The sequence below is a fragment of the Pelophylax lessonae genome, assembly GCF_965119305.1.
Source record: "Pelophylax lessonae genome assembly, chromosome: 8".
Lineage (NCBI taxonomy): Eukaryota > Metazoa > Chordata > Amphibia > Anura > Ranidae > Pelophylax > Pelophylax lessonae.
In genome coordinates this window covers 7,161,262-7,188,598 of record NC_138775.1, presented here as the reverse complement: position 1 = coordinate 7,188,598, position 27,337 = coordinate 7,161,262, and the positions used below count along the sequence as shown (strand labels likewise).

Genomic DNA, 27,337 nt, shown 5'->3' with positions numbered 1-27,337 from the left:
GACTTGGCTAACAGTTGCATAGTATGGGTAGAGTAGTAGTTGCAGTAGAAGCATAGTAAGAATAGGAGTAGCAGTCAGTGTTGGTTCCCAGCACAATTTTAAGTTGAAAAAAAAGGGGGGGGTGTGGTGACTATTGTCACTCATGTGATCGTACCTAGGACCAGAAGGTGTCAAAAAATGTATATATAAATTGATAATTTTATGTTCAAATAAATTGAGCTGCTAGTCAAACAACAATGTGTTTGTGAATGTGAAAAAACAAAAAGACAGCGCTCAATATAATCTGTGCAATATGGATCTCTGTGCAATTTAATACATAAGACCATACACAGTACTAATAAATTATAAATTATGGGTTACCCCAAGTGATAAATAAAAACTGTGCAAAATATATTCTGAGCAATATATATCTCCGTGCAATTATATCATCTAGGACCATCCGCAGTAATAATAAATGATGGGTTACCCCAAGTGATAAATATATATAAAGTGACTGCAAAAAAATTATATACAAATACAAAAAATAGTCCTTAAGCTTGAGAGTGCAGATTGTGCAGCAAACAAATCAAGGTGATCGCAGTGCTAAGTGTTCAAAAAAAGAAGAAATTGCGTCCTCCATATAGGTAAGGGAAAAGAAGGAAGGAATCCACCACCAGATACCCCACTCACTTACCAGATGACCCAAAGGTAAGTGGTGACTTTCAGGAGGGTCCCGGTATTCAAAATGGACTCTCGTCTCCCCGGTCTCTTTATAACCTCCGTATATCCACTAGGTGGGGGGGGTCGGTGTAGGTTCCACTGGGTACTTCACTTCGGAGCTTCATGGTGTAGTGTACTACACCACGAAGCTCCTCTATTTCTTTATGGCTTGACTGAATATAGCCCACCCCTCCTTAATCATTTAAGCCCCGGAGGATTTGGCTGCTAAAAGACCAGGGGTTTTTTTTGCGATTTTTTTTTTTTTTTTTTTTTTTTTTTTTTTTTTTTTTTTCTGCATGACTTTAACGGACAATTGCACGGTCGTGCGACGCTGTACCTAAACAAATTTGATGTCCTTTTTTTCCCACAAACAGAGCTTTCTTTTGGTGGTATTTGATCACCTGTGGGATTTTTTTTGATCATGCGCTATAAACAAAAATAGAGCGACAATTTTGCAAAAATAGCAATATTTTTCACTTTTTTTTTTTATATGAAATTCCCCCCCCCAAAAAAAAATGTAAAAATCTAAATTTTTTTAACATTTTCGGCCAATTTGTTTTCTGCTACCTATGTTTGGTAAAAAAAAATCGCAAAAAGCGTATTTTGATTTGTTTGCGCAAAAGTTATCGCGTTTACTAACAAAGGGAAAGATTTTTGTCATTTTTGGTGTTTTTTTATTTAACGCGTAATGGCGGCGATCTGCGATTTTTTTTTTTCGGTACTGCGACATTGCGGCGGACAGATCGGACCCTTGACTGACATTTTTGACACTTTTGGGGTTACCAGTGACATTACTGCAATAATCAGTGCTATACATATGCACTGTTACTGCAAAAATGACACTGGCTGGGAAGGGGTTAACTGTATTGGAGAGGGAGGGGTTAAGTGTGTCCTAGGGGCGTGATTCTAACTGTATAGGGACATGTCTATTGGTGTAAAAACAGAGATCAACGGTCCTACATAGTAGAACCGTCTGATCTCCATTTTTACACAGGGGAGAATGACGGGCGGCTTGTTTACATAAGCCGCTCCACCTTTCTCCCTTCACCGGAGCGATCGTAGTGTGACCGGCGGACATCGGGTCTGCTGGTCACACGCACTGACTTGTCAGTGAACGAGCCTCGGTGGGCGCGCTCCCGCCCGCAATTGGCTCTCAAGTCAGTGACAGGCGAGTGACGTACCCATACGTCACTCTGCCTGGCCGGGGCTGACCGCCGCAGTATATAGTCGTGCGGCGGTCGGCAACCGGTTAAAGGCACAGGGTCACACTGAACACCCAGCACATCGCACAATGGCGGCAAAGGTGTCAGTGTGTTGCCTGGCTCAATATAGATATCAATAATGCAAAAAGTGGTCACCACCTCCACCTATAACTGGTCTTGGTGGTAAGGAGCACTGGAAGGGCGGACGCAGATCTAGACTCCCTCTAGTCACCTGTCCGCCAACTATCCCATTAAATCAGACATCTCAAGTCTCCCGCAAGTCGCGGGAGACTCCCGCTATCCGCCCTGAGCTCACGGACACCCGCGAGCTCAGGGCAATATCCCGGCTCTGTGTGTGAGTCAGTTTGAGTGAGTCAGATGAGATGACTCATCAATCGATGCAGGCAGGAGTGTGACAGCGTGCGGGACCGTGACACTGTGACACCCCACTCTGTGACAGTACCAGCAAGTGACCAGGCCAGTACCAGCACCAGCGACCAGGCCAGCACCAGTGACCAGGCCAGTGACCAGCACCAGTGACCAGGCCAGTGCCAGTAACCAGCACCAGTGACCAGGCCAGTACCAGCACCAGTGACCAGGCCAGTACCAGCGCCAGTAACAGCACCAGTGACCAGTGCCAGTAAACAGCACCGGTGACCAGGCCAGTACCAGCACCAGTGCCAGTAACCAGCACCGGTGACCAGGCCAGTACCAGCGCCAGTAACCAGCACCAGTAACCAGGCCAATACCAGCACCAGTGACCAGGCCAGTACCAGAGACCAGTACGAGCACCAGTGACCAGGCCAGTACCAGCACCAGTGGACCAGTACCCGCACCAGTTACCAGACCAGTACAGTACCAGCACCAGTGAACAGTACCAGCATCAGTGACCAGCACCAGTGACCAGGTATACTGATTTCATTTCATTTCATTATTCTCTGGTAGTGTTAAATTGGAAAGGGGGGTGCGGCGCAGGCGTGTGTGGGGGGGGGGGGGGGGCTCACCTCCCTGAAATTAGTTTTTGCAGGTTGGGATGTCTGTTAAATGCATGTGCTCTCATTGTAGAGACTCTTTAAATTGTAGAGTTAGGGACTGCAGATCACAGGGTGCCTTGCCAGGGCCTGCAGCTTACGCATGTATTTGCAAATGTGTGCAACCAAACCCCTGTTTTAACGCATGCTGTTAGACAGGTCAATTCGGTTGGTCGCTGGCTGGTTGGTAAGTTGTGATTGGAAATCTCTTCGTTTTTTTGATCTGCGTCCGCCCTTCCAGTGCTCCTTACCACTAAGACCAGTTATAGGTGGAGGCGGTGACCACTTTTTGCATCATTAGTACAGTAACAGTGCATTTGTTTTTAGCACTGATCACTGTGTATAGTCCCTTTCACACGGGCTTTCCGATCAGGTCCCTGTCAGTTTTTCAGGCGGACGGGATCGGATCGGATGCTCCATGCAGCCCTATGGAGCGGCGGATGTCAGCGGAGACCTCTCCTCTGACACCCGCTGCTATCTGATCCGATATGTCCGTTAAATCCGGATGGATGGAAACCCTATTTTTCATCCGTCTGGAGGATCAAATCGGATGCAAAAGGACAGGCGGTCTGTTCTCATCCGATCTCCCCATAGAGCAGAGCGGGGATCTGACAGCGCCGTCTCTGCAAAGTAAGCGGAGATGCACCTGTCATCCGCCTGCTCAGCGGGGATTGGCGGATCGATCCCCGCTGATAAATACGGAGTCTGTCAGGCACACTGCCCGTCTGAATGGGCCTTAGTGTCACTGGTCCCCAAAAGGTGTCAGATAGATGTCTGAATGTCGCAGTCCCGCTAAAAATCACCGATCTCCGCCATTACTAAATAACTAATAAAAAAAATAAAATTCCATAAAAATATTGCATTGTTTGTAGACGCTGTAACTTTTCAATCAAAATACGCCTATTGGGATTATTTTTTTTTACCAAAAATATGTAGCAGAATACATATTAGCCTAAATTTATGAAAAAAAATTAGATTTTTTTAAATTTTTATAGCAAAAGCAAAAAATGTTTTTTTTTTTTTTTTTCAAAATTGTCGCTATTTTTTTGTTTATAGAGCAAAAAATAAAAACCGCAGAGGGGATCAAATACCACCAAAGTAAATCTCTATTTGTGGGGAAAAAAAGGGCGTATTTATTTGGGTTCAGCGTCGCACGGATGCGCAATTGTCAGTTAACAGCTTCCTGACGGCCCGCCGCACATTTACTGTGACAGTCTGGCTCTCCTGTGCGATCCGACGTAGACCTACATTGGTCGCACGCGTGGTGCTGGGGGGCGAGCTCCTGCCCCCACTAGGCCGCGGGGATCCTGATCCATGGGGGCAGGCACCCGCGATCGCTCCCCGCTGAGAGAGAAGGACGGTCGGATGTTGTAAACACAGCCGAAAGTCCTTCTCCCTGGAATGATCACAGAGCGCCTGTGATCCTTCTATATAGGATCACATGTCTCTGTGATCATTTCACAAGCCCCGCCCCCATAGTTAGAAAACACTCCCCTAGGCTCACACTTAACCCTTTGATCACCACTGTGTTAGCCCCTTCCCTGCCAATGTCATTACAGTAACAGTGCATATTTTTAGCACTTATTACTGTAATGTCACTGGTACCCCCAAAAATGTCAGTTAGGGGTCCGATCTGTCTGCCGCAATGTCGCAGTCCCACAAAAAATTGCTGATCATCGCCATTACTAGTAAAAAATAAATAAATATTTCCCGTAGTTTGTAGACGCGATAAACTTTTGCGCAAACCAATCAAAATACGCTTATTGTAATTTTTTTTTTTTTATATACCAAAAATATGTAGCAGAATACAAATTGGCCTAAAATTATGAAAAATTTTGATTTTTCATTTTTTTGGGGGGGTATGTTATATAGCAGAATGTTTTTTTTTTCTTCTCAGAATTGTCGCTCTTTTCTTTTGTTTATAGCGAAAAAAAAAAAAAAAAATTGCACAGGTGATCAAACACCACCAAAAGAAAGCTTTATTTGTGGGGAAAAAAGGACGTCAAATTTATTTCGGTACAGTGTCGCACGACCGCAAAATTTTCCGTTAAAGTAACGCAGTGCCGGATCGCAAAAAAATAGCCTGGTCCTTAAGGGTGTAAAACCTTCCAGGGCTGAAGTGGTTAAAGTTCATGTGCGTGTAAAGGCGGGTGTCCCAATACTTTTGGTACTATAAGTGTATATTAACCACTTTAAGACCGGAAGATTTTGCTGCTTAATGACCAGGCCCTATTTTGCGATTCGGAACTGCTTGAATTTAACTGACAATTGAGCGGTCGTGCGACACTGTACCAAAACAAAATTGATGTTCTTTTTTTCCCCACAAACAGAGCTTTCTTTTGGTGGTATTTGATCACCTGTGTGATTTTTATTTTTTGCACTATAAACAAAGAAAGAGCGACAATTTTGAAAAAAACTATATTTTTATAATATAACATTCCCAAAAAAAAATGTAAAAATCAAAATGTTTTAATATTTCAGGCCAATTTGTTTTCTGCTACATATTTTTGGTAAAAAAAAAAAATCGCAATAAGCGTATTTTGATTGGTTTGCACAAAAGTTATCGCGTTTACTAACTACGGGAAAGATTTATGTCATTTTTATTGTTTTTTTTTTTATTAGTAATGATGGCGATCTGCAATTTTTTTGCGGGACTGCGACATTTTGGCGGACAGATCGGACTCCTAGCTGACATTTTTGGGGGGACCAGTGACATTACTATAGTAATCAGTGCAAAAAAATATGCACTGTTACTGTAATAATGCCATTGGCAGGGAGGGGGTTAATACTATGGGTGATCAAGGGGTTAAATGTAAGCCTAGGGGAGAGATTCTAACTGTGGGGGTTGGGCTTGTGAGATAGAGACATGCGATTCCATATAGCAGGATCACATGGTCTCTGTGATCATGTCAGGGAGAAGGATGGGCGGCGGTGTTTAACTCAGCCGTCTGTACTTCTCTGTCAGTGGGGAGAGATCGCGGTTGTCAGGCGGCCAACGGAGCTGCCTGACACTCGTGCCAGCTTCCCTGCTGACGAGCGGGGGCGGAAGCACGCCGCCGGCGGTGCGCGATCGCCCCTTAGCTCCTCCCAGGCAAGCGCCGTACATATATGGGGCTTTGCCTGGGAGAGTCAGCCTCTGCTGCAGTACATCTGCCGCGGCTGGGCGTAAAGTGGTTAATTGCAGCACAACTCTCATTCCAAAATGGAAGTCACTCATAACTCCTAATGTCTCTGAGGTGATTTATAGCGAAGACACGGGGAGCCAAAGTGTCATTTCTTCAGTGTTGTCACATGAAAAGATAGAATAAAATATTTACAAAAATGTGAGGGGGTGTACTTACTTTTGTGATGTACTGTATATATAAAAAAAAACACTAATCAAATGACATTGCTTCTCATAGCTGTAACTTGTTTGTATAATATGTCACATTTATTACTGTCCATGCATCCCTCCCTATGGTAGCATTTGTGACCTGAAGTTACATTGTTTATTTCCTGGTAACCCTGCCGCCATTTGTAACTGTACTTGTTACTTTGTTTTCCTTTATCTTCTCCTTTCAACTTATAGGAGGAAATTTTGTACATTTTTATTTTAATATTGAACAAAATCCTCTCTCAAAGTGTCTGTAAAGTCTCTATTCAAAAAACAAAAAACAAACCCATTAGCGCCGGTTCACACTACCGCGACGCTACTTTAGGTGGCGACCTCCGAGGTCGCGGTGCGAGCAGCGCGCCGCGACCTCAGAGTGGCCGCCGCGGACTTCATAACATTGAAGTCTATGGCGGTCGCCTCCTGGTCGCCCCAAAGAAGCTCCGGACCCTTTTTCTAGGTCGGAGCGACTTGTGTCACTCCTATTAGAACGGGTCCGCAGCTTCCCTATGGGAGGCGACCTGTGAGGCCTAGGTCGCCCCAGTGTGAACCGGCACTTACACTTCCCTCCTTCTGTACAGTTGGTTTTGCACAGAGCAGCTCGGATCCGCCTCTTCCAGGGCCCCTCCCTCCCTTTGAGTGCCCCCACAGCAAGCAGTTTGGTATGGGGGCACCCGAGGCGAGTCACAGCTCCATGTGTAGATTCAGACATGGAACTGTGGTTCGGCTCCACCCCCTCGCGTTGGCTAACTGACTGATTGACAGCAGCAGGAGCCGATGGCACCACTGCTGTGTCTTAGCAAATAATGGGAGTCCCAGATGGCTGAAACCATCCTAGTCAGCGCTCGATCGAGTGGGGGGGGGGGGGTGTTCAGGTAAGCATTAGGGGGGCTGTTGCACACAGAAGGTTTTTCAACCTTAATTCATAAAACACATTTAAAAAAAAAAAAAAAAAACCTAATGACTTTACAACCCCTTTAACCACTTAACCCCCCGGAAGATTTTACCCCCTTCCTGACCAGGGTTTTTTTTGCGATTTTTTACTGCATGACTTTAATGGACAATTGCGCGGTTGTGCGATGCTGTACCTAAAGGAATTTCAAGTCCTTTTTTCCCACAAACAGAGCTTTCTTTTGGTGGTATTTGATCACCTGTGCGATTTTTTTATCATGCGCTATAAACAAAAAAAGAGCGTCAATTTTGCAAAAATAACCATATTTTTCACTTTTTTTTTAAAAAAATTTAAAAATCAAAATTTAACATTTTCGGCCAAATTGTTTTATGCTACATATGTTTGGTAAAAAAAAAAAAAAATTGCAAAAAGCGTATTTTGATTGGTTTGCGCAAAAGTTATCGCGTTTACTAACAAAGGGAAAGATTTGTCATTTTTGGTGTTTTTTTTTTTTTAACGAGTAATGGCGGCGATCTGCGATTTTTTTTGCGGCACTGCGACATTGGGGCGGACAGATCGGACCCTTGACTGACATTTTTTACACTTTTGGGGTTACCAGTGACATTACTACAGTAATCAGTGCTATACATATGCACTGTCACTGTAAAAATTACACTGGCAGGGAAGGGGTTAACTGTATTGGACAGGGAGGGGTTAAGTGTGTCCTAGGGGCGTGTTTCTAACTGTAGTGGGACATTGCTATTGGTGTAAAAACAGAGACCAACAGTTCTACAAAGTAGAACTGTCTGATCTCCATTTTTACACAGGGAGAATGACAGGCGGTTTTACATAAGCCGCTCTGCCTTTCTCCTGCTCTACCGACGATCGTAGTGTGACCGGTGGACATCGGGTCCGCCGGTCACATGCCCGCACTCCTCCCTGAACGAGCCTCAGCGGGCGCTCGCCCGCTATTGGCTCAAATCCCAGTGACAGGCGATCGACGTAGACCTACGTCACTCTGCCTGGCCGGGGCTGACTGCCGCAGTAAAATATACTGTGCGCAGTCGGCAACCGGTTAAGAACTATCTGAAATATATTCAAGATCTCCATTTTTAATCAGAATAGTGGAAGCAGCTTAGTTCTGGATTTTGTGGACCAACTTAAAATTGTTCTGGGGACCTACAACACCCACTGCTACTCCTATTCTTACTTTGCTTCTACTGCAACTATTACTCTTACCCATACTATGCAACTGTTAGCCAAGACACTACTGTAACTACTCAACCACATTGCTACTACTATTACCACCACACCTTCTACAACACGTCTACCTTTCCCCTTATATGCTGATGCTACCACCAACTCACTGGTGCAACTACTATATGTATTATGCTACTACCACATATTGTAGAATATATCATATATACTCGAGTATAAGCCGAGGCACCTATATTTCCCACAAAAAAGTGGGAAACTTGTTGACTCGAGTATAAGCCTAGGGTGGGAAATGCAGCAGCTACTGGACCACCACGAGACACAAAATAGGGGCTGCTGGGATGGTACAGGCGATGCAATGCTGCGGGCATGGTACAGGCGATGGCACAAGAGATGCAATGCTGCGGGCATGGTACAGGAGAGAATGTCCTGTACCATACCCACAGGACTGCATGAGGAAATGCAGGGGCTGTGGAGGAGTCTCACTTACCTGTCGGTGAGGCGCCTTACACGTCACTGCGCATGCACCACCGATGCTCGGGAAAGCCTGTACACGTTTGGCTATTCCCGGGCAGATGGCGCATGCACAGTGACATGTTGGCGCCATTGTTTTAAAGGTAAGCGAGACCGCGACTTGAGTATTAGCCGAGGGGGGCTTTCAGCATAACATGCTGAAAAAGTTGGCTTATACTTGTGGTAAAAAGTAGTACCGTATATACTCACTGTGCTGCTACTGTAACTATCGCACCCACTGTTACAGCTACAACATGCTACTATGGTCATACACAATTTTACTACCTCCTACAACAATCCTTAGCTACTGTTGCAAGTTTTAATATGCTACTACTACACATCCAATGCCCCAATCTACTACTAGTATCACTATTAATTTACCAAACCTACCATTACTCATATCACTATCCATACTATGCTACTACCACACCCACTGCTACAACTACTCCTCCTATCACTACTCTATGCTCCTGCTACACCCACTGCTTAAACTACTGCTACTTTCCCCTACACCTCTGCCCTTGTTCTGCCAATATTATTCCTCTTATAATTGTAACACTTTATTACAGTGCTGCCATGTTTCTACTACTACCCCTAATCTATTGCCCTCTAATCTACTACCCTTACAATGAGACTGAGACTAACGGCTCCAGTAACTCCTACCCTCTGCCCATACTGGGGTACTACTACATTCACTGCCACAACTACTGCCCATACCCTACCACTGCCTGTACTGGGATAATCCACCGCAGCCGCTCTCTGTATTTAAATTTACATAGTTTGGATCTTGTGAAATTGCATTTTTTTTCAGCATGTAATTGTTGAAATTTAATGGTTAAAGCTTGGAATAAAATTTCTGTATGTAGCTTTCAGTCTGGAAGCAGAAACGTTTAACATTTTAACTGTTTTACTGGAAAGCCAAGAAATCGCAGAATGTAGCATTAGCACTCTTTTGGTTACTGTAACTTTTTAAAAAGTAATGCAAAAAATCCTCCAGCAGGAGGGCGCTATGCAGGAGGCAGTGATTTGCTACAGACTACAGCAATCAATACAGTCAGTTTAATGCTAAATAAAATGATGGTACGATCAGACAATAGAGCTCATTCAATTTTATTTGAAATGTAGATAAAATTTCTAGTAAATTAATTGAATAAAGCACAATGTGTGGCTACATGAGCAGCAAGGATGCAGATTGGAAGGGGTTACAAAACATGGAATACATTCTTTTCCTTATTCATCCACTATGGCCATTTCACAGACATATGGACACGTGGGACAGGAGGCTCCTCTATTGCAGGGTTTTTCCTTTGAGTCTGATGGACTTAAGCTGGAGGTTGCTCGAAGACAAGTATGTGATCTCCTCTATGGGAAAGCGGAGTGGAAAGGAGAACGGGGTTCCGGAAGATAATTGTAGGATGATCTTGTCTTGCTCAAACTGGAAACAAACCTGTAAGAAAAGATGAGTGTCAGCTTGCTGGACTATAAAAAGGTCAATGAGTCATTGGCTGTAGAGACAAGACTACCACTAAACCGTTCATCAACAAAAATCTTTCCATAAGATGATATATGGATGTAACTTATCTTATGTATTCTTTATGTGTTGAAGAAAATGGTTAATGTAAAGGAAAAAAATGGAAGGAAGGATGTGCTTAGTGACATGTATGATGGTGTATCTGTCACTTAGAACAATGACTGGAGCCCTCAGGAGCTCAACAGCTGAGGGCCAGTTGGGCATCCCTGTATGCCAGCCATTCTCGCCAAGGGTTCCTTCAGGAGATTTCTAGGGTTTAAGCCTAGACCCATTAACTTGCCATTTGATGGCGCCCGCTTATTTCAGAGCCCAACATCACTTGGTGGAGCCAGCTTCATGACATTAATGTTCTTTTGCTGCCTGCAAGAGCGGCATTTTGACCGCCACTGTAAGTTGGGCATTCTTACCACCAATGCAAGGATCGTTCCCCCCACTGACTACCAATTAGCAGGGTTCCCCCAAGACCTGAAAGTTTCAAGAATTCCTGAGGCAAAAAGGTTGAGAAAGGCGACTGTCATGCCACCCAGCCACACTACATGCTGAAGGTGAGAACCGTGCCGGAGCACCGTGACGCCACTGTGCACTGAGGCTCTGCCATTTGACAGTGAATCATAGGGGGCGGGGTTGAACATTTGATGAGTTTATAACAATGGGAATGTTGTGATTTTTGGTTGGGATTTTCAATAGTTTTTTTTTTCTGTAGATCGCCATGAACCAACTATGTCTGCAAAGTACATTTTTGTAAACTGATAAACAAATCTCTCCCTTCCAGGGCCCCAATACACATCTCTCCTGATAAGGGCCCCCATCTGCCACTGTCCCTTCCATAGCACCAATTATGTGTGTCCTTGACAGGGGTCCCATCTACTAAGACTGTCTTGGAGTAAATGAGAATTGTTGGGGAGAATACGTTTATTCTGGGTCAGTTATTTTCTTCTATTCTCGGTCAGTTATTTTCTTCTACCCCATATAGAATTAAGCCTTGTTACTCAGTTTGAGGAATTCTGCCCCCAGAGAGGAATTTAGATGGATGAGGATTTAGATGCCGATCAGCAGTGATAACCATTCCCTGTATCCACCCCCACATTGGTCCCTTCCCCATTTCTTACCTCAGCACACATTGGTCTCTCCATAACAGAGTTGCTGTAGCATGAGGGTGATGAGCTTCAGTTCCCGGCCAGCCGCCCCCCCCCCCCCCCACTACTCTTCAGATGGAGCCTTTACAGGGGACATTATAGTGACATTTTATGTCAGGGATTTCCTGAACCCCGTTCCCTCTTCATATAATCTCAAGCAAAAAGCATTTTCAATAATACATGCATACACAAAATAAAAATGGTTACGTGAAAATTTTGAAAGCCAATATTTGACAGTGATCTAAACAGCAACCACTCACTAGGCGGTATATCATAGCACACAATGGCAGTATGATGGAATCCATTGGATCTTCCTATGTGGGAGGTTCTCATGCTTAATGGAATGAGCAACCATCATAGCAAACCCTCTATACCAGGGGTCTTCAAACAATGGCCCTCCAGTTGTTCAGGAACTACAATTCCCATCATTCCTAGTCATGTCTGATTGTCAAGAGTTTTACAATGCCTCATGGGATGTGTAGTTCCGCAACAGCTGGAGGGTCGTAGTTTGAGGATCCCTGCTCTATACCCTCCACCTAAGCGATCCCTGGCTGTCTACTGCATCATTCAGAGATGGATATTAGGTGTCCAGTAGGAACAGTGATGCCTGGGAGGGGCAGGACAAATGTTGGATGGGGCAGAGTAGACGTACCAAGGTGTCTGTTCCCTCCTTGAAGGGGAAGACTTTTTCCCTCTGCTCCTCTCCAAAGACACCGTCCACCATCGCGTTCAAGACTAATAGACGCTTTTCTCCTTGGTAGTCAAACCGAACATCAAAGTGTATCGCTAAATTCTTCTCATCTGTTCCCAAGTTTATGAACCACCTAGAAAGACAGAAACAGCAAGTTCAGCTGAGCAGAATAATTGCTGGATATAGAACAAGTCATTCACCAGTGTTACTCCCATGGGTTTCAGAGGTACTTCTGCCACTTTTAATCCATAATCGTAAATTATAATATTAGCTAATGTTTTGAGTCTTAAGATTAAACTGTTTGCTTGAAAAACCATTTATAAATACCGTATATAAGCCAACTTTTTCAGCATTTTTTTATGCTAAAAAGCCCCCGTCGGCTTATACGCGAGTCACTGTCTCACTTACTTAAAAATGGCGCCGCCCGGCACCAACACATCACCGCGCATGTGCCGTCTGCCCGGGAATAGCCAAACATGCAATGTAAGGCGCTTCACCCGACAGGTAAGTGAGACTCCTCTGTAGCCCCTGTATTTCCTCATGCAGTGCTGTGGACACGGTACAGGACATTCTCCTGCACCATGCCCGCAGCCCTGCATCTCCTGTGCCCTGCATCTCCTGTACCATCTCCTATACCATGCCCACCGCCCTGCATCTCCTGTGCCATGCCCACAGCCCTGCATCTCCTGTACTCTGCCCACAGTCCCCATTTTGTCTGGCAGTGGTCCAGTGGCTGCTGCATTTCCCACCCTAGGCTTATACTCGAGTCAATAAATGTTCCCACTTTTCTGTGGTAAAATTAGGTTCCCTTGGCTTATACTTGAATATATATATAATACATGCATACATACCCCAAATATAAAGCATTTGTGATCCTGGTAATACACATTCCTATACCCAAATACCTAAAGTGAACCTGTAGCCTGGATATGGACAGTTTTTAAATATTCTTAACAAGCGGTAATTTTTATTTTATTTTTTAAATATTCTTAAGCGGTAATTAAGCGTTAAAGCGCTTGTATACCACAATTTTAACTACAGGTAATTCTATATTAAGGATTACCTGTAGGTAAAAAATTAATATCTCCTAAACCTGCACCATTTAGGAGATATTCACCCTGCATGCAGCCACTGACGTCAGCGGCGCATGCGTTCTGAAGATCTGGCATATTGTGGCGGAACTTCAGAGCTTCTTGCTGGAACCGAGGGCTCCTGCCCGGGAGTGACGTCATTGCAGCTCCAGCCACTCACAGCGCCGCAGCCCGCAAACCCAGAAAGAAATGTCGGGTGACCACGTCAGCCCCTCATGCATACTAGCACATTATGCCATTGTCTTGCAGTTTTTTTTGCAGCAGTTTACTACCGCTTTAAGACAATCCCTCACTGACATTTATGATTACAGCCTGAGGCTATCATAACAGTAACCTCCTGCACTCAGAAGGTGCTAAACCTCTTCTGGACCACCCCCCTGCATATCTACTGCGGCAGGGCAGGCCTCCTGTGCAAAACCATGTACCCGATTGGACACAAAAGGGAGCCAATCAGCACGTCTGGGGGACTGGCTATTCATCAGCACCTTGCAATCGTTTAGGAGAGAGGCAGGCCGCCGTTCTGTGAGGGGAAAGATGGAGATCTTGTGTTTCTGCCAAGCAGGAACATGGATCTCTGTCTTCCCCCAGTTAGAAAGCACTCCCAGGGAAAACATTGAACCCTTTGATTGCCCGTTACCATTTTCCCTGGCAGTACTAGTAACCCAAAATAAATTAAAATTCCATAAATATCCCATTTTTTTTTTTTTTTTTTTTTTTTTTTTAGACGCATTAACTTGTGTAAAACCACAATCAATACACTTTTTTTTAACCAAAAATATGTAGAATACATATTGGCCTAAATTAATGAATTCGATTTTACTTTTTTTTTTTTATTGGGTATGTTTTCAAGCAGAAAGTTAACATTTTCAAAAACGGTCTGCTTTTTTGGTCTATAGTGCAAAAAATAACCACAGGTGGTGATCAAATACCACCAAAAGAAATCTCCATTTGTTGGGGGGGGGCGAAAAAACCATTTGGGTACAACGCCGCACGACTGCGCAATAGTGAAAGTAACGCAGGGCCAGATTGCAAAAAAAAAAAAAAAAAGCCTAGTCATGGGGGGTAAACCTTCGGGGCTGAAGTTGAAGGAAGGCGGTCCTCTTGACTATCCATGCACGACTGTCTTGCTGCCCTCTCAGGACTATGGGTATCCCTGTAAACCCCATTCATGAAGTTTGACCTGGGCACATCTCTCTAGTGTTTACTTATCTCTCTTCAAAGCCTTAAGTCCAGTGGCTTTCTCCTGCTCTATTCTTCTGTTCTCAGCAGATTAACTTCTGACAAAGTTCTTTGTCAACTGAGATCAGGCTGAAACTTGTGTCAGGGAGGGTGCATAGAAAGATTGACAGCTGGTCTATTCACAGCACAATTTTTTTTCTGCCTATGTGGAGAAGGGGGGTGCGCGTGCGCGCCATTCCTCCATTCAGCCGTTTCAGTTTATGGCCAAACTTGCCTCCCACAGGTGGATCAGGAAGAGAAAATTCTAACAGGACATGCACTTTTCTAAACAGTGTAGAAAGCTGAAGACAGCAGATATACATGTAAAACTCATGTAGGGAGATTGTCCCATCTCTATCGGAGGCTGTACACCTCACTGAGTATAGGAGGAGAGGGTTTACATCCACTCTAAGCAAACTAAAACACAAGAGGGCGCACAGATCTATTACCAGAACTCAATTTTATAAAAAATAAAAAAAATAATGCATGCCATACTTCAGCATATCTAATAAACTGCAGATGGCGACTGCTGACCTCTGCATGAAAAACCTCTAAGGCCCTCTGCACTGCCAGACGCTCCCTTTGATTTGCTGCTCTTGCTCTCACCGGGGACCATTCTCCCTGCGCTCTCGATTTGTAGATGGGGCTCCCCCATCCATAAAAGCTTGCATCCATCATTCTTCTCGGACGGAGATATCGGAATGACCCATTGCAGTCCTCTGGTCAGGTGAAGTGGTGACCACCACAGGGTTCTCTTTCTGGAGGGAATTCGTACCCTCAAGTGACACGTCCCAGTTCCTTAGAAGGAACAACTAAAGAGGACATTCGCGGAACCGCACCCAAAAGGTACGACCAGAAAGCAAGAGGTCATAAGGCGGCCTATGGCTCTTGAGCAGACATGGGAGTAAGTCACATGTGCAAGTCACAACCAAGTCCCAAGTCTTATCCTTCAAGTCACAAGCAAGTCCCAAGTCTTACCCTTCAAGTCTCAAGCAAGTCCCAAGTTACTGTGGTGAAAAGCAAGAAGTCAAGTCATTTATTTTGGTCAGGTCACAAATCAAGTCATACTGATCTACCCCAATTTTCACCTTTAAATCAGTTAAAGTCAGTGGTCAGGAAAGGTTTTGTTTTATTTTCAACATTAAAGCGGAGTTCCACCCTCAAAAGAGACTTTGAGCCATCCGCTTCCTCTGTGTCACCTGAAAAAGAAATGGATAATGACGATTTTATTTGTTTACTTACCTTGTTTTTGAAGGGCATACTTACCTTCTGTGAAGGTATTCACCATCACTGGAATTTAAAGACAGACAAGTAATGGTTTGGATTGCTTTATATTTGCCAGCAATATCTCCATATATAAATATTAAGATTTATTCCCATTTGCCATGAAATCTGTAATTCCTAAATGCTGTGTATATTACATATCTTTCAATGTCCGCAAGGTTTTCCTTTTGTTTGTGTATTGGGAATGTGGATTGCCCTGTCTCATTGTAAGTGCTAATGACCTCCCATTGTTCTGCGTCTGGCTATTGTGTACATTGATTGCCCCCTGGGGGCCTCTGTCTCATTGCACGTGGCAGTCCTTCTGGTCAAGCTATCTGACCAATCACTGCTGACTCATTTTCAAGTCCTCATTTGCATAGCTAAGGAGGACCTGAAGGGGAACTGCAGGTACTTTACAATTGACCAATAGGAAAGCGGTTGTTGGGGGCGGGATGTTCCAAATTCTGTATACAAGTCTTGTTCAATAAAGTTGTTTTGAGTTCCTTCACCTCAATCTAGAGTTCTGTCTATTATTGGGGGAATCTGCTGCAAGGGATTGCTATGTCCTCCATACTCCCTTAGATAATCACTGAGCTCTTGTAAGAGCTTGTGTAAGAGCTTGTTCGTGCTGCACTCTCTGGGGAAAGAGGTTCACCCACAGGAACCTGGAGCCTTGTCGTAGGTCCAGGGTGGGTAGGAGATGCCAAGACCCTAACCAAGCTGCGGCGGTTCGTGGAGTCTGAAGTGCTTACGGTGTCTGGTGGAGTGCTTGGAGCCCTCGGGAAGCACTAGGAGCATCTGTCAATGGAGGTACCCGCTCAGGGGTGCCCTGTTCCATTACACCTTCCTTCCTCTTCCTCTCTCTGCTGACACGGCCGCCGCCACCACTTCCTGCTTGTGTTGACTCCTGGGAGCTGAACGTCATTGCTCCCAGGAGTCAATGCGCCTGCAACGGCCCCGACGTCAGTTCCGGTGCAGGTGCATCATTCCCTGCTAAACAGCTTCTGGGCATGCCAAGAAGCTGTGCAGGGATGACGCGCCTGCCCCAGAAGTGACAAGTTGGGCCGGTGCAGGGCATTCTGGGACCGAAGAGGACACCAAAGATGACGCCCTGGCTTCAGCTGCCCACACCTGAGATGGCAGCGCTGGAGAAGAAATGTTCAAGGTAAGTATTTCTTCTAAAAGGCAAGTGCAACCTGGGACAGTTCAGAGGGTATCATTGCTGAAATGCACTAGCGCTGACTGTCCCGGGGGTATTTTTATCTCAAAAAACCTTTGAGGGTGGAACTCCGCTTTAACAAAACTGCTTAGTGCTTTTTTCTTGGCATATTAAAGAAACACTTTGAAACAGCTCAAAATCCTTCGGCCGGTCATGTTTCAACACCACAGTCACTAAAAACATGTTAAGTATTTCCATTGTTAACCGCTTGCCGACTGCGCACAGTATATTTACTGCGGCAGTCGGCCCCGGCCAGGCAGAGTGACGTAGGTCTACGTCGCTCGCCTGTCACTCCTTCCAGAGCCAATAGCGGGCGCCCGCTGAGGCGCGCGCCCGCCTCGTTCACGGAGGAGTGCGGGAGTGTGACTGGCGGACCCGATGGTACAGCGGGAGAAAGACAGAGCGGCTTATGTAAACAAGCCGCCTGTCAGTTCTCCCTGTGTAAAAGTGAAGATCAGACAGTTCTACTATGTAGAACTGTTGATCTCTGTTTTTACACTAGTAGACCTGTCCCTGCACAGTTAGAATCACGCCCCTAGGACACACTTAACCCCTCCCTGTCCAATACTGTTAACCCCTTCCCTGCCAGTGTCATTTTTGCAGTAACAGTGCATATATATAGCACTGATTACTGCAGTAATGTCACTGGTACCCCCAAAAGTGTCAAAAATGTCAGTCAAGGGTCCGATCTGTCCGCCGCAAAAAAAAAAAAAATAAAAAAAACACGCAGATCGCCGCCATTACTCGTTAAAAAAAAAAAAAAAAAAACACCAAAAATGACAAAAATCTTTCCCTTTGTTAGTAAACGCGATAACTTTTGCGCAAACCAATCAAATTACGCTTTTTGCGATTTTTTTTACCAAACATAGGTAGCGTAAAACAAATTGGCCGAAAATTTTAAAACATTTTGATTTTTACATTTTTTTTGGGGGGAATTTCATATAAAAAAATAGTGAAAAATATTGTTGTTTTTGCAAAAATTACGCTCTTTTTTTGTTTATAGTGCATGTTAGAAAAAAAAAAAAAAAAAAAAAAAGAAAAAAAAAAAAACGCACAGGTGATCAAATACCACCAAAAGAAAGCTCTGTTTGTGGGAAAAAAAGGACGTGAAATTCGTTTAGGTACAGCGTCGCACGACTGCGCGATTGTCCGTTAAAGTCACGCAGAAAAAAAAAAAAAAAAAAAAAAAAAAGCAAAAAAACCCCTGGTCTTTTAGCAGGAAAATCCTCCGGTGGTAAAGTGGTTAAACAGACAGTGTCCTAAAAATCAGAACACACTGAGGTGTTTTAAGTGACTGTAGTGTCAGAAACATAACAGGCAACATTAATTTTGCTTTAACACATCTTGAGAAAATGCAAATATTTAATAACTTAAAAAAGTAAAGTCATTTCGAGTCATAAGTCTCAAGTCAAAGTCAAGTCTCAAGTCATGAATACCAATTCAAGTCGAGTCTTTTATTAATTTTAGTCAAGCAAGTCTCAAGTCCTCAAACTGGTGACTTAAGTCAAGTCATGTGACTCAAGTCCCCCACCTCTGCTCTTAAGACATCTGAGCGAGACCCACTGGTTGGTTTGCAAGGATGCCATCATTGGAGTTGTTTTTGAAACTTTCCCCCAGAAGGAAAACTCGTACCCAAGATAGGTCACTCTTTGGGAAGACTTCAGAGAAGACTTTGGCTATCCAGCCTAGCGAATGGAGGAACTCCTGAACTGTCTGGAGATATCCCTCTAGTTTGACACGACTGCCACTACTAGGAGGTTGATCATAATTCATTTTTGTCTTACCGGGGCCAATGCTTCCCCCAGGGCCTTTGTAAAGATGCGTGGGGCCCAATGACAACCCAAAGGGCAGCGCTTTGAACTAAAAATGCCAGATTTCTGATCCCAATTTTACTGCTAGGCGTAACATCTTTTGGTATACTGGGTGAATAGGATGTGGAAGTAGGCATCCTTTAACTCCAGCATTGCCATAAAGCACCCCAGGTAAAGTAGATTCTTTATGAAAAATATTGATTCCACGTGAAGTGTTTGTATTTGAGTGATTTAGAGAATGAAGGTTCAATATCAGGTGGTATTTCCCCAAGGGCTTTTTTTTTTTTTATCACAAAGATATGGGAGTAAAACCCCTGCCCTCGGAACCAGGACCAGAATGTACCAAGTCTCCCATCTGGAGACTCAGGGCAGTTGCCCTTTCACTCCCCAAGGGTTTTGGGCCTCTAACTAGGTATGTAATAGTAATGAAGTACTTTCTATTGTAAATTTTTATACAGTGCCTGCAGCTATACAGGTTAGTGGAGTCCAGGAGGAGAGAAAGACAGAACGTACGTCAGTTGTCATTATTTCAGGTGAAGGCTGATAAGTCAGACCAGAGGTGTAACTAGAACCTTCAGGGCCCCGATGCAAGAAACCATGAAGGGCCCTCTGGACCCCTCGCCTGGGGCTCTTCCCACTGATCCTGGGGCCCTTTACTCTCGGTGCGGGGCCCTTTATTACGGTTCTGCAGTGGGCCCCCTTCCTACCATCTTGATGCCTCCCCATGGTGGTGGAATGCCTGGGCCTTGTTGCAAGTGTGACCTTTGTGATCCTTGAAGTTCACCCACTGATGTCAGTTTTTATTTTTTGGTATTTAAATTGTATTTTTTATCATTTTATTTTTTATTTTTTTACAATGTCACTGACTAGGACTGTCCATTCAGAAAAGGAAGGAGCTGGTAAATTACATATTTACCGACCCCCCCCCCCCCCCCTTCCTGTTTCTCCTGCAGCAGCCGGCAGGAGAGGGAGCGGGGGGGGGGGGGGACTCACAGGGGCCCAGAGACAGCAGAACACAAGTGATCTGGATAGGAGGGGGGACAGCATACAGAGGAAACAATCTCCTCCTGCAGGTACAAAAAAGGAGGACAGGGATTTCTCTACATGCTGCCCCCTCTATCCAGGTGTAAAGGGGAGCTGCACAGGCCACCCTGGAGCATGGGGCCCGGTTGAAACTGCACTCCCTGTAGTTACGTCCCCGAGTCAGACAAGTTTTATCCAGGATTACATACAAATGTAGAAGCACAAATATTGGAGATAAATTTGCTCTGAGCAAAACAATCCGATGTCCGGTATTATCTGAGGGACCCCACACCCCAAATTCCCAGCGATGGGTCAGTAGGATGTATTGTACACAGAGCACACTTTTCTACTTTTGTAATTTTACAAAATAAAATTTTGGCAAATGACAGAATTATAAAGAGAACAGACACTATTATAGTAAGTAGCCTAGGATAGAATCTTCACCTACCTGCTAGTGCCCTCCGGAATGAAACCCTCCACCTCCACACAGTGACCGGGTTTGAGGCTGAAGTCATACAAGGAAAAACTCTGTATGGGAGAAAAGAGAATTATTACACCCTGTACAATGGGGGGGGGGGGGGGGGAGATTATTACACCCTGTATAATAGAGGGGTGGGGGTTTACACATTGTATATAGACTGAAGAGACGTTCCATAGTTGCAGTTTCTGTACTCAGGATAAATTTGGGATTTTCGGGGGTCGCAGCACTTTGTGGGATCCTTTGTGTGGGGGAGGGGAGGGAGCTCAGACATCCCCAGCAGATCACAAATATCTTCTAATGACAGATCAATGACTGACAATATATACATTTTCTCTTCTAACGTTCATGTCATGTATGCCGGCTACCCAGACCTTTATACAAGTTATAGTCCTATCTACAGACAGCCAGACGGAGCCAATTACTGACCGGCACAAGGCCTGCCCAGCATTCATGTTTAGTAATAATCAGTGTTGGGGTAACGAGTTACAAAGTAACTGATTACAGTAACTACATTACTTTTTTGGGTACAAAAGTACCGTAACTAGTTACAATACTAATATTGGTAACTACACTACTTTACTAGGCTATAGGAGGCAACTACACTACTTTACTAGGCTATAGGAGGTAACTACACTACTTTACTAGGCTATAGGAGGTATCTACACTACTTTACTAGGCTATAGGAGGTAACTACACTACTTTACTAGGCTATAGGGGGTAACTACACTACTTTACTAGGCTATAGGGGGTAACTACACTACTTTACTAGGCTATAGGAGGCAACTACACTACTTTAGACTATAGGAGGTATCTACACTACTTTACTAGGCTATAGGAGGCAACTACACTACTTTAGACTATAGGAGGTATCTACGCTACTTTACTAGGCTATAGGAGGTATCTACACTACTTTACTAGGCTATAGGAGGTAACTACACTACTTTACTAGGCTATAGGAGGCAACTACACTACTTTACTAGGCTATAGGAGGTAACTACACTACTTTACTAGGCTATAGGAGGCAACTACACTACTTTACTAGGCTATAGGAGGCAACTACACTACTTTACTAGGCTATAGGAGGTAACTACACTACTTTACTAGGCTATAGGAGGTATCTACACTACTTTACTAGGCTATAGGAGGTATCTACACTACTTTACTAGACTATAGGAGGTAACTACACTAGGCTATAGGAACGCGCTTTCCTGCGTTACCCAAGCCGTGCGATACAATCGTTATTTGGAAGAATAGAGAGGGATGAAGTTTATGACTTTGTTGCACTTTATGTTTTATTCTGTTATCATGTTTCCCAAAGCCTGTGTTTATACAATAAACTCTGTGCAGAAAGTGTGTCATGTATCTTCTTCTACACGGTCAATTAAGGGTCCATTCACACTAGCGCGACTTGTCAGGCAACTTGGTCGCCTGACAAGTCGCGGTCGGTCGCTCGCCATAGAGTAGTACAGGACCCGTTCTAATAGGAGCGACACAAGTCGCTCCGACTTAGAAAAAGGGTCCTGTACTACTTTGGGGCGACCTGGAGGCGACTTGCATTGACTTCAATTATATGAAGTCCGTGCAAGTCACGCCGAGGTCGCGGTGCACCGCGACTTCACAGGTCACCCCAGCAAGTCGTGTCGCCCCTGTATGAATGGGCTCTAAGAAAGAGGAAAGTAATATAATAAGTAGTGAAGTTACTTTTCAAATGCAGTAACTAGTAAAGTAATCTCGTTACAATTTACAGAAGTAACTAGTTACATTTTTTGGAGTAACTACCCCAACACTGATAATAATGTAAACAAGCATAAAATTGGGGGAGCAAACCCTGAACATGTATATCTAAAGCCGGTGCAGCTATGGACCAAGCAACATGTATATTAAAAAAGAATAGCGCAACCATGCAAAATAAATGACTATCAAATATGGAGACAATCCATAAATAAAAAATGGGGATTTAGTCCCACCATATGGCCATATCGTGCTCAAGCCCACCACTGCGTCAAAGTACCCCATTATCAGTGGGTCCTACACTATCCATAAAAAAGGATGAATCCAGCCTCTCTAACCCTTGGAGACAACACTCCTTGCTGGGATGGATGTGCTAATGCACTACAAGGGAAATAATGTACTTGGTGTGTACGGTAGGATTTGATTTTTGGTCAGCATGTTCGTTTGTGGTCATGTGTACATCAAAAATAGTAAAACAACAACAATATAATCATAAAATATAATATTTTTCACAGCAATAAATAAAATACATAAGGGGGGAGGAGGAGGCGATGAGGAGGGGGAAGGCATGTCAATAATAAATCACTAAGTGCCCGTTCACATACGAGCGACGCTACTTCGCACCGCAACCTCCGAGGTTGTGGTGCGAGCAGCACGCCGCAACCTCGGAGCGGCCGCCACGGACTTCATAACATTGAAGTCTATGGCGGTCGCCTCCGGGTCACCCCAAAGAAGCTCCGGACCCTTTTTCTAAGGCTCCGTTCACATGTGAGCGTATGGATCGCGGGCAGAACCGCCGTGGTTCCGCCCGCGATCCGGAGATTTATTGCAAATCGCGGGACGCCTAGCGTTGCCCATTGATTTGCAATTGCCCCCCAAACGCCGAGCGATGTTGCCGCGATTTCCGCCTGCCGAATCGCAGCAACATCGCGCAAACAAAATCGTGGGACGCAATACGCTTCAAAGAAGTACAAGAGCTTCTTTGGAGCGTATTGCGTCCCGCGATTTTTTTGCGCGATGTTGCCACGATTCGGAGGCGGAAATCACGGCAACATCGCTCGGCGTTTGGGGGGCTATTGCAAATCAATGGGCAACGCTAGGCGTCCCGCGATTTGCAATAATCTCCGGATCGCGGGCGGAACCGCAGCGGTTCTGCCCGCGATCCAAACACTGACATGTGAATGCAGCCTTAGTGAGAGCGACTTGTGTCGCTCCTATTAGAACGGGTCCGCAGCTTCCCTATGGGAGGCGACGAGGTCGCCTCACAGGTCACCTCAGCGTGAACCGAGACTAAGGGCATATACGTAGGAGAGGAGGGTCTGAGCCATACCAGTATATACCGTATACTAAGAATACCCAGGAAGGGAGACCCAGCTCTGTACCAGGATATCAAAATACATTCATCACACCCTAAATAACATGAAGGGCAAGAACAAAAAGCCTTCCCTACACCCAACACCACCATAAACCAGAAGGCAACCACTATCCACACCCAACAGTCCTATACCGACCACCGCCATCCATCCTATACCCTCCTCTTCCCTCATTCACCAGCACTATGCACACCACAACATACAGAACCCAATTGCAGCTTCCATCAGTGGTCATACTCACTGGCTCTGCCATCTTCCTTCTTTATCAGATAAGCTTGTGAACAGCTGAGCTTCTACCTCTTCTTATATAGGAGGTCTGCTGAGGGTGGAGCCAGTCAGGAGGGAGGAGTCACCCCACCCCAGTCAGGAGGGAGGAGTCACCCTGGACTGAGAATTGTTCCATTTGCGCTGATTACAGAGAATGAATGAAATGTGGATACGGTGTGACTGAGCATGGGGCGTCCATCGTCACTCTGCTGGGATGTCACCACTCACCACAAACAGCAAGGGGGCAAAACATGACAATCCTCAAATCATTTCTACAACACAAAGGGGGAGATTTACTAAAACTGGAGAGTGCAAAATCTGCTGCAGCTGTGCATGGGAGCCAATCAGCTTCTAACTTCAGCTTCTTCAATTAAGCTTTGCCAAAAATCCTGGAAGCTGATTGGTTTCTATGCAGAGCTGCACCACATTCTCTACTCTCCAGTGTTAGTATGCCCCGTACACACGTACTGATCGTCGGCCGAACGATCGGCCGTATTTTGTCCAGGGCTGTCGTGTCTGTTGAAAACTGCAAAAGACTGCACACGAATTTTGTCGGCCAACAACAGCCGACTGCAGAAGTGATGTCATGTGATGGTTAACTTTCCTGGTCTTTTTTCATTTCTGAGCATGCCCAGTCTTGCAAATCTGCTGATTGTCGGCCGAATTCTGTACTGACTGAGGAACAATCGGCCGTTCTGGCGTCGGCATACAAAAATTTTAATGCTTGCACGACAGATTCTGTTCGGCCGAAAGTGCGCTGTCGGCTGTTGGAAGCATCATACTAACAAGCCTACAATCGGCCGATCGGTTGTCGGCCGAATCTTTTCGGCCGACAATCTGCACGTGTGTACGGGGCATAAGGCTGATTTCTCACACTTGTGCGACCTGAAAGTTGCATGATTTTGCCACAACTTTGACTGGACTTGAAGCAATTCCTGTGTAATATTGAGGTCTATGGACCTCAAGCCGCATCAAAGTCTGACCAAAGTAGTGCAGGGATTACTTTGAAGTCGCACAGATATGAACAATCCTCATTGGAAATCATGGGGTAGGACTTGTCGTGCGACTTTGCAGTCCAAAGTCGCAGGAGAAGTCGCACAAGTGTGAAAGGGGCCTTAGATTGCTTTCACACTGATCCGTATTTCTTCCACAATCTTCCGGAACTCTTCACACTGATAAGGTTTGTAGAATCCTGCTTGCTGCATTTTTGATGCTGTAAAAAAAAAAAAAAAAACACCAGAAACGCATTTCCTCTTTGAAATGAATGGAAACGCATCACAAATGCATCAAAAACAAACCCACAGTTGTGTTTTTTTGGTGCGGCTTTTGAGTCACATTTATTTTATTCACAGGTGAAAAATGCACCGGAAATGCAACAAAAAACACAGAAGGAAAGGGAGAAGTGTGAAAGTATCCTTACTCATCCCCAAAGTAACAATTTACATCATCTGATACACATTACATCACATGAGACACAAAAGAAACATAAAAACAAAGATAAGAGACTGTGTGTGCGACTGTGGGGGAGGGGACATTAGAGTGTAAGCTCCTCTGGTACAGAGACTGATGTGACTGTGGGGGAGGCGACATTAGAGTGTAAGCTCCTCTAGTACAGAGACTGATGTGACTGTGGGGGAGGGGACATTAGAGTGTAAGCTCCTCTGGTACAGAGACTGATGTGACTGTGGGGGAGGCGACATTAGAGTGTAAGCTCCTCTAGTACAGAGACTGATGTGACTGGCTCAGAATTCTCTGGGTGTCTTGGAACATGTGCACCTGGCTATGGGTGCCTTGGGTCATCTGTGCACCTGGCTGTGGGCAGTATGTGATGTTTGTGCACCTGGTTATGGGTATCATGGGACACCTGTGCATATGGCTGTAAGCATCATGGGACACCTGTGTACCTGGCTATGGGCAGTGTGTGACATCTGTGTGCTTGGATATTGGTGGTATGAGACATCTCTGCACCTGAGTATGAGCAGTGTGTGATGTCTGTGCACCTGGGTATGCTTGGCATGGAATGTGTCTGCACCTGACTATCGGTGGTGTAGGACATCTGTGCACCTGGGTATGGGCAATGCCTTTGCATCTGGCTATGGGTGGCTTTTGATGTTTGTTCACCTGGTTGTGGAGGTTTTATGACATCTGTGCACCTGGCTATGGGCAGTATGTGATGTCTGTGCACCTGGCTTTGGGCAGTATGTGATGTCTCTGTATTTGGCTACGAGTGTTGTGGGACATCTCTGCACCTGGGTATGAGTTTTGTGCAATGTCTGTGCACCTGGCTATGGGTGGAATGGGATAGCTGTGTGTATGTCTATAGGTTATATGGAAAATCTGTGCAGCTGGCTATGGGTGAGGTGTGATGTCTGTGTACCCGGTTATGGGTGGCATGGAATGTCTGTGCAGCTGGCTATGGATGGCATGGAATGTCTGTGCACCTGGTTGTGGGTGGCATGGAATATTTGTGCAGCTGACTATGGGTGGCATGGAATGTCTGTGCACCTGGCTATGGGTGGCATGGAATGTCTGTGCAGCTGGCTATGGGTGGCATGGAATGTCTGTTCACCTGGCTATGGGTGGCATGGAATGTCTGTGCACCTGGCTATGTAGATCTCGGGGTAAGTAATGGGTTAGAAGAGGGTAAAGCTGGCAATAGATGGGCAGATTTTCCTAGGAAAGGGAAGGATCTCACCTGTCTTTATCCTCAGTCAGGTCGGGACGACTCGCAGGGAAATCTCCGGGGATCGGAGGATTTGCTTTTCTCCTCATCAATACAGAAATGGTCCCGGGTGACTGATAACGCTTCTTGGCCTCAGACAGCGGCACTCAGAAATTCCAATTATAGTTTTCAGATATTTCCTTACGGCTAAACTGCGTTCTTTTACCAATATTAGATAAACAAGTGTCACATAAATACTGAGGAGTGCTTACATCTCCATCAATCATCATAAGATACTTCTTGTATTGCTTATGGGCAAATTTCATTCTTACTCTTTGAAAAAAGCAACTTGTCCTAAGCAAGAACATACTGTACTTTTATCTCCCCTCCCCCCCCCCCCCCCGGTGGTCTTTGGGTCTTTACTATTCCTTTTACCTCTAACCATGAAATCTTGTGAATTTTCAAAAAGCATCCTTTACATTTTTTTTTGTATAATACCTTTTTTTTTTTTTTTCATGGACAAATTTCATTCTTACTCTTTGAAAAAAGCAATTACAAATCAGAACATACTGTACATTTATCCCCCCCCCCCCTCGGGGGTCTTTACCATTCCTTTCACCTCTAACCAGGCAATCTTGCAAAAAAGTCCTTTGGATTTTTATTTTGTATACTATCTTTTTTTTTTTTTTCCCAGTATGATTTTACAAAGTAAATACAAATAAACACAATATCAAACATACAAAAAATAAATAGAAAGCTAAAATAAAGAGAGAAAAAGAAAGAAAAAGAGGAGGGGGGGGTATAGTTACAATAATAAACACCACTATGCATTCAAAATACTGTATACTGTTGAAGACATTTTCCCTATACATGTACCTTCTAGCATAAAGGGGGGGGGGGGGTATACAAGATAAGTGT

The 27,337-nt window shown here is 44.8% G+C and overlaps 1 protein-coding gene across 1 annotated transcript; it reads right to left on the bottom strand.

The window, feature by feature from the left end:
• Positions 1 to 10,210: 10,210 nt before the first annotated feature.
• LOC309562103 (galectin-1-like) lies at positions 10,211 to 26,745 on the bottom strand (the record flags this gene model as incomplete). Its single annotated transcript, XM_082266235.1, has 4 exons — positions 10,211 to 10,369; positions 12,242 to 12,413; positions 20,354 to 20,433; positions 26,692 to 26,745. 4 exons carry the CDS (start codon positions 26,743 to 26,745, stop codon positions 10,211 to 10,213), a joined length of 465 nt encoding a protein of 154 aa, XP_082122361.1.
• Between the last annotated feature and the right edge of the window lie 592 nt (positions 26,746 to 27,337).